At 36.2% G+C, this 7,804-nt stretch overlaps 1 protein-coding gene across 2 annotated transcripts; it reads left to right on the top strand.

The window, feature by feature from the left end:
- Positions 1–1,376: 1,376 nt before the first annotated feature.
- SURF1 (Surfeit locus 1 cytochrome c oxidase biogenesis protein) lies at positions 1,377–6,922 on the top strand. Of its 2 annotated transcripts, none has more exons than XM_088947351.1 (7): positions 1,377–1,696; positions 1,913–2,169; positions 2,348–2,439; positions 2,866–3,110; positions 5,407–5,578; positions 5,687–5,970; positions 6,574–6,922. In XM_088947351.1, exons 2-7 carry the CDS (start codon positions 2,001–2,003, stop codon positions 6,641–6,643), a joined length of 1,032 nt encoding a protein of 343 aa, XP_088803477.1. In that variant the 5' UTR covers positions 1,377–1,696; positions 1,913–2,000; the 3' UTR covers positions 6,644–6,922. The 2 variants fall into 2 exon arrangements, with proteins under 2 accessions (XP_088803477.1, XP_088803478.1); XM_088947352.1 differs by having other exon boundaries at positions 1,392–1,696; positions 1,916–2,169.
- Positions 6,923–7,804: the final 882 nt, after the last annotated feature.

Raw genomic sequence — 7,804 nt, 5'->3', positions numbered from 1 at the left:
GTGATGATTGTTGTCTTTGTCACAACTCTACCTATCTTGTCTTCTACCACTGTTGATGCTAGCGGGGAGTACCAATTGGGTTGGCTGTCGACAAGATTGACTTGCCAAGGCTCCATGGAGGAGTGCATGACTATTGTCACGGGGCTAGTTGTTGGGACCTCGTGCGGCATTCGAATGCGATGAATAAGCCTAAGCAACAAGCAATAACACAAGAAAAGGCAACAAAGATGACACACAAATTAGACAAAAGGCAACTTGTATTGCATTAATGGATGACAAACATAAGCACACAGTTCACTGTCGAGGGGATCTCATGCTTAACCTTTACATACTCTTGACTCACTTGACTACTTACCTCCTCTCAAAGATTACATTAAGCTTTTGGGGGAGTGACATAAAGATACATCAAAAGGATGAAAAATCATACTAGGTAATTATAAGAATGCCATTGGCAATTCCCCATACAAAAATACATGCATAGTCCATCCATGACACACACTTGGACACTGGAGTGGTGGCTGTAGGCACGATGGATGGCACTTGATGGCACGACGAAGAGAACACTTGGGACATGGCGGCAACGAGTTTGAAATGACTTTCGAGATCAACCGTGTTCTAGCAACCAGCTAGTACATCAGCTATGGAGCCCTGTAGCGCAACACTGTACCTTGCTCCCGACACGATGCATCTTACTACAATTGCAAACCCAGAGCTCAAACCAATCCCTACAACCGAGGTTTCAACACCATCACTCGGTGTCGGAACTAGTTCTGTATTTTCCTTTTACTTATTTCTTTGATCCTTATTTTGGGATTTAATGGGGGTGTTTGTTAATTGTTATACAAGAGGAAGAGGGGAGGAGGAAACTGGTTGGGAGGGGGGTGTTTAATTTGATTGGAGGTGTTATTATAACTATAATTGGCTGCTTGTGTAAAACATTTTTTTTTCCATAATTGTTATTCACTTGCATATTTCTTGTTTTTTGTTTTCTATTGTTTATAATTTGATGTAGATCATAAAGGATTAATGGGTTTTTGGAGTTTAGGCAGTCTAGAATCCATATAGAATAGTTCAAAAAACAGTTTTTCCTTTCATGGTTTATTCTGAGATGTGTTCATTAATGCCCACCTCCCTCTATCTAGCGGGTCTGTGTCTACCATAGAATTAACGGCATTTTTTTTAGTTATGGGTTTGTGCTAGAACTTGTTTTTCTGTTTGAAATTTGAATTCTGCTCTCTTCCTTCCACTGTAGTTGAGGGGAAAAGATTTGGTGAAGGAAAGAAATAGGAGTGGAGGAAGAAAAGGAAAAGGCAGAAAAAAGTGGATTTCTTTCTTTTTTTTTTCATCTTAAGAAAATCTATATAGAAATCAGGTGCAGAACAGTGGACAGTGGACACCATTAATTCGTCTTCCTCAAGAGGAGAGAAAAAAATGGAGAGATGAGAGAAATGACTTGGCTTGGAATGCTTAGATGTCATTTGTATTTGGGTGTCCACCATCCATCATTTACCAATCTCTAAACAAACCCTTATAACTCATAAGAAGGGAAGCTGAGAAGGATCTACGCCTCTGAAAACAATCAGAGAGTTCGTGAGCCGATCCATTGCAAAAGCAGGGGAAAAAAGACTTATTAGCTTAAACTCACTGACAAGGCGCTCCCGGAAAAAGAAGGGGAGAGAGAAAGAGGGGCAGAGTGGTGAGGGTAAATTTGGGTTTTAATAATATATATCAAGTACCAATGAGTTCTCACCGAATATTAACGGAATTTAATAATAAAGATAGAATTAGTTAATTGTTAAAAACATTAGGGCTAGGGTTAGTCAGTTTTGAAACAGTAAGTGTACATTTATTATTATTATTATTATTTGAGTCTTCGAAATAAAACCCTGACAAGAAACTGCCTATCGTATAGCAGTCAGCAGACATAACAATGGAGCTGGAGCGAGACTGAAGGCGGGAGAGAGAAGAGAAAGTCAAATGAGTTGTTGTTGTTGATCCGGATGGCAAAGTTCAAAACCCTAATCAAGATCCGAGGCGCCATACCAAACATTTGTCCAAGGAAGTGGGGCAAACCAACAGACTCCCCTCTCTCGTCTTCATTCTCCAGTTCAGGACGACCCCTCTCGGCGCTTGCCGGATCTCCAGCAACTTTGTCTTCTCAATCTCAAGGTCTCTTCTTCCTCATTCTCTATCTCTCTGCCTTCTGTATTAGGAATTTACTGTTTCGGGCCAAAATGTTGGTCTTCTATTTTCTAGAATTTCTACTGTTTAGTGTTTTTAAATTTTTGTAGAGTTTTTATGAACTTCTAAGAACTGACGTAATCTTCAATGCTTATACCGGAGAAAGAGAGAGGCAGATGGTCGAGATGGTTGCTTTTTCTTCCTGGGGCTATCACGTTTGGCCTTGGAACTTGGCAGATCATTCGAAGGCAACAGAAGGTATGGTAGCTAATGCACGTTTCATTTTTATTAATTTTGCCTTTGGTATTAATAGATTTAATTAGTTTTTGCTTTTATTTCCACAACTGTTTTATGTTCTTCTTCGTCTACTCTTTTTTTTTTCTTCTCCTTCTTGATGTGCTTTGTAATACTCAACTAAGCCTTGTCCCAAAGCTCTGAAATTTCTGTGCGGGTTTTAATGATTCGTTTTGGAATGTCCTTCTCTTTTAACCAGTTTAATTCTCATTATCTCCAAAGTGATTTTTCTTTTCTTTCTCAGTTTTCTTAATCCGTGGACTTTGTTTTAGAGATTTACTTGGCTGTTAAATTTGTTCCCGAATTTCTGTTTCTGTGTTCTATCTTTTCTTCCTACTGTTAATAAGAAAGTTGTGTTTTAACATGTTCCCTGCAATTGATTTTTCACAGATAGAAATGCTGGAATATAGGAAAAGAAGGTTGGAACTGGAACCTATCGCATGGAATAGCTCATCTTCTTCTTCTCCAGGTGAAAATTTGAGTTCCCTGGAGTTCAGGAAGGTGATATGTGAAGGAGTGTTTGATGAGAGTAAGTCGATCTATGTGGGCCCACGCTCTAGAAGCATTTCGGGAGTTACTGAAAATGGCTACTACGTTATTACACCTCTGGTGCCAATCATTGACAACCCTGAGAGGTAACAAATTGTTGTGTAGGTGATATATTGAATTTTATTGATCTCTTATGTCTCCTTAATAAATCTCAAGCTGACAAGCATGAGAATGTGGATTCGGAACACCTAGAGCATCTGCTTTATGCCAAAAGATAAAAAATGCCGAAGTTTAGGTCTATATCCAATCCTCCACTCCCAAGACCCCAGGTTTCCCAAAACTGGGTAATGGCCTTTGGGCCTCTTATGTCTCCTTAATTCTTCAGATGAGGCTTTTTAAGGGATTCTATCTGGGATATCCTGTATCTCCTTTTTTATGGCAAAACTACTAATAAGTTTCTTGCCTGAATGACCAAGTGTGTAGACAGTAGACCTAAATGACTAGAGATTGAAAGTGGGGCAGGATCTTTTATTATTTTGATGGCATAGACTGTAACTAATTATTGTGGTTCTATGTATTTATCTGAGTGCTTTTGAGATGATAATTTGGTAAAAGCAAATTGATCATTTTTTGAGCATGTGATAAAATACAAGTTTTCAATTTTACATATTTGTAAATGAACAAGTTGATAGTTTTTGGTAAAAGCAAGTTGATAATAACAACAATAAAAAGAACAATGGTTTTAAGTGATAAAATACAAGTTTGCAACTGTGCACATGTGTAAATGAACATGGTCAAAGATTAGTGATTTCATTATTTATCAAAAAAAAAAGGATTAGTGATTTCACTTTTCTGGTACAAGGTGAGGAATGGGGTTGATGTGCACACTATGAGGTGAAAATATGACCAACTCAGAGCCTCCTTAATCTGATAGACCATCAATATTGGCTTTCTCTGTGTGACACAAGTAAGAGGAATTGTCTAGTAATCTTAGTTGATTGACCTGATTAGGAAACCATTTTTCTACATGTGTGTGTACTGTTTTCTTTGTGTCTTGTCATGTACCTTCAAAATTTTATCAGTCGAATTATAAAAAAAAATCATAAACATGAGTAATGCAGCAAGACTTAAAGAAGGCTCCTTGTTGCTTACACGCCCAAGAGATCACCTTGACCTGCAGGATGATTCTCTACCTGAGAACTTTTGTAGTAGCAATGTGTTGAGTTACTATTTCTATTGGAACTTAGGTGTAGCATCAAACCATGTATTGGGGACATGTACATTTGAATTTAACTGGTAAAAAATTATGTGGTTGAGTAAAGAGGTGGTTTTCAAAAGGAAATGATGAAAGATGTAAGTGATGTCCTACTAAAACAAAGTTTCATGCAACCAAATCTGTGCTTAGGTGGGTGTGGGACATGTACATGATGCACCCCTTGCCTTATGCCCTACTGGAGGTCACAGGGATTTGCTTCAAAATTTTTAGACAAATCTAGATTGTCGAGTAAGGATGAGGTTATAAGCTTGATGAGACTGTTAATATTGAACTTCTTGCTTTCTATGATGAGTTGATCAGTTGATCTCCATTAACAATTATTTCAATATTCACTGATAAAAAAACAACTATTTCAATATTCAAACAGTTTGAAACTCTATAAGGTAGGAATAAATATGGTATGGTAATAATGTTTAGGGGGTGAGTGCAAATGGTGGAGCAACCTTAAGGAGATTTTGCACAAGACTCAGTCAACTACTAGTAATTGGTTGGGAAATGATGAATCTGAGAAGTATCAATTGACTGTTGATTACCCATTTTGGAGGGTTATTTTTCCATCGTGAAGGAAGATCATAATTGTTTTAACTTTTAAAGCTTTAACATTGCTCGTGGGAGAATCTTGACTAACGACTAAGGAAGATTAATTAGGTTTTCATTCCTCCCAGACTTCCCCACCTAAAAAGAAAGGGGAAATAAAATTCTTGCAAACTTGTGAAAAGATAGAAACAAAATTAAATTGGTTTTCATCTTTTTCTTTGCTCTTATCTCCATATAGTTGGTATAAGGCATGGATGATGATGATGATGATTGTTTTGATGTTTTCTTTTCTCTGATTTGGTAGAACTTTCTATATGGCAATATGCAGAATAAGACAACCTGACAAAGATGAGAAAAACAATATTAAAAGTGTGGGCATGCCAAATTTTACTCCGCCAAATATTAAATTTTGGATATCTTGGATGTACCAAGTGAATGATCACTACTGTGTCTGGGAATTATGAATTGGGCATTTCTAAAGTTTTCTTATGTCCTCATAGATTTATTGGTTTATTATTATCATAATCTACTTCATCCAATAATTAGATATATTTGTCGCTTGTTGGAATTGTTTTGACTGACATATTGCATGGTTGAATATTGACTAAAATTTGAAAATCTTGTGCCAGAGTGCAGTCACCAATCCTGGTTAATAGAGGATGGGTTCCACGCAACTGGAGGGACAAGCCTGTAGAAGCTTCGCAAGATGTTGAGCAATCTTCAAATAAAATGTACCATGATGTTGGCGAGAATGAAAGTTCTCGGTGGAAGTTTTGGTCTAAGAAGCCTAAACATATAAAGGTTTTTGGTAGTTGGTCCATGACCATTGCTTAATGTAAGCAGAAGATTTTCTTTTTTTTTTAGGCTAGGATGTCCTGACATTGGAATAAATCTTTGTCAAACTTACAGGATCAAGTTCCTGCTATTACACCTGTTAAAGTTATAGGGGTGGTTCGTGGGAGTGAGAAGCCAAGCATTTTCGTTCCAGAAAATAATCCTGCTTCTGGTCAGTGGTTCTATGTTGATGTTTCTGCCATTGCACGCACCCGTGGACTAGCAGAGAATACTATGTACATTGAAGATATCAATAAAAATGTCAATCCTAGTAAGCCATACCCTGTTCCAAAGGATGTCAACACTTTGATTCGCAGTTCAGTCATGCCACAAGACCATTTAAATTATACATTGACGTGGTAAGCTTTTTGCTTTCTAAAAAAACGAAATTTATGCATCTTTCTGGTTGTGGTATTTGTAATTAGCTGTCATGAGGAATAAACCCTTTTTTTTTTTATCAATGGAATGAAGCCATTCGCCACTCCTGGATCATACAGATTCTATGTGCATACATGTCTCAAGCCTTTTGTTGATTCCCATCTCTGGTAGATTTCTTACATCTGTTGAACCTATTCAGGTTATCTTAATTGTTGTCTTTGATGTCTTAATTATTGTGTTAACTGTTGGAGAGGATTTGGGAAGGCACCCAATGAGAGTACCCATTACCCAACCAACCCACTGACCCAAATCCAAATGGTTTGTCAACCCATGTACAGCCTGTGAAGTGGATTCCCACCTCTTTGAATTCCGACTTGGATAATTCATAGATGTGCACGTCAGAAATCTGAATTTCCTTTAATCTCCAATTTAAACTGTCATGTGAGATAGTCCAGGGACAGGAAATCACTTAAAATTAAAAGTTTTACTAATTTGGTTGACTTAAAGCTAAATGATTCCTTATTCCTTTATTATTGGCACGGTGGGAATATATTTTCTGAAAACTGTTTCATTTTTATTAACAGGTATTCTCTATCAGCAGCAGTAACATTCATGGCCGTCAAGAGAATAAAACCAAGAAAGAGCCAGAGATAGTCTTTCCTGTAAGAGATTTTACTTTTGCACTTTATCATTGTGTTGGGACTTCGCTAGATGTAGAATGGCGGAACAGGATTCGCGCAGCCACCCTTAGTGTTTGGGGCAAGGCTTAGTCGAGTTTTCCCAGTTATGACTTATGAGTCCATAAGAATAAGGAACTGAGTCATAAGAATAAGGAATATTTTTTTGGTAACTTGTGAGAATAAGGAATTTTTATATTGTAGGGATAAAACTAAAGGTCGCCAAATGAAGATGACAGGTTCATACCATCTTAAACGCAATGTCTCTCATTTAATTGCAAATTTCCATGTAGTCCAAAATCTACATGTTAAAGATGACTCGGGATCTGCGATGTCTTGTGAATTGTTGTGGCATTCTTGTGTGTATCCGATCCAATCGCGTTAAAGAGATGCTGCTTTAACAGCTAGCAAATGTATTCTCCACATTTGTTACTGAAAGGGACAATGGCCTTCTCGAGCCAAGAACTAGATCCTCATGTAGAATCATTGGGCAGATTCCTGGGGATTTGCTGGTTCAGCTTTGCTCGCTACTTAATAATATTCAGGAAGTTGTCTAAACACTCACCATGAGTTTTCAGCATTTCTCTCAAATTCACCACAACTTTTCAAAATGTCTAAAATTCATCATGTCGCTAATTCGACAGTAAACAGACTAACGGGTGTTAATATATTACCATTTTAACCTTTATAAAAAATATAATATATATATAAAATTAAATTAATGAGTGTTAATATATTACCATTTTAATATTTAGACATGATAAAAGGAAAAAGTTCAAAACAATATTTTCAAATATAAAATGCATAAAAACATATAAATTACAAAAAAATATAGAAATTGCAAACAAAATGAAAATTATTTTCAAATTATAGAAACTATAGAAATTGAAAAATAAAATCAGAAAATAAAAATTGTAAAAAAACACCAAAAATTATAGAAAAACACAGAAGTTGCAAATAAATAACAAAAAAATATAAAAAAAAATTATATATTGTAGAAAATAGAAAAATGTAAAAAAACAGATATTATAAAAAACATCGAAAATTATAACAATACACTAAAAAAGGAAAAAGAACAAGAAGATTAAAAACTGGAAAATATCATTTTTCCTCTTACTCATCATTCAAGGGTAATTTG

This window comes from Nelumbo lutea, chromosome 5, assembly GCF_056320005.1.
Source record: "Nelumbo lutea isolate HS-2025 chromosome 5, American lotus-T2T, whole genome shotgun sequence".
Lineage (NCBI taxonomy): Eukaryota > Viridiplantae > Streptophyta > Magnoliopsida > Proteales > Nelumbonaceae > Nelumbo > Nelumbo lutea.
The sequence above is the reverse complement of the archived record's forward strand: the minus strand, read 5'-3'. Positions and strand labels throughout refer to the sequence as shown.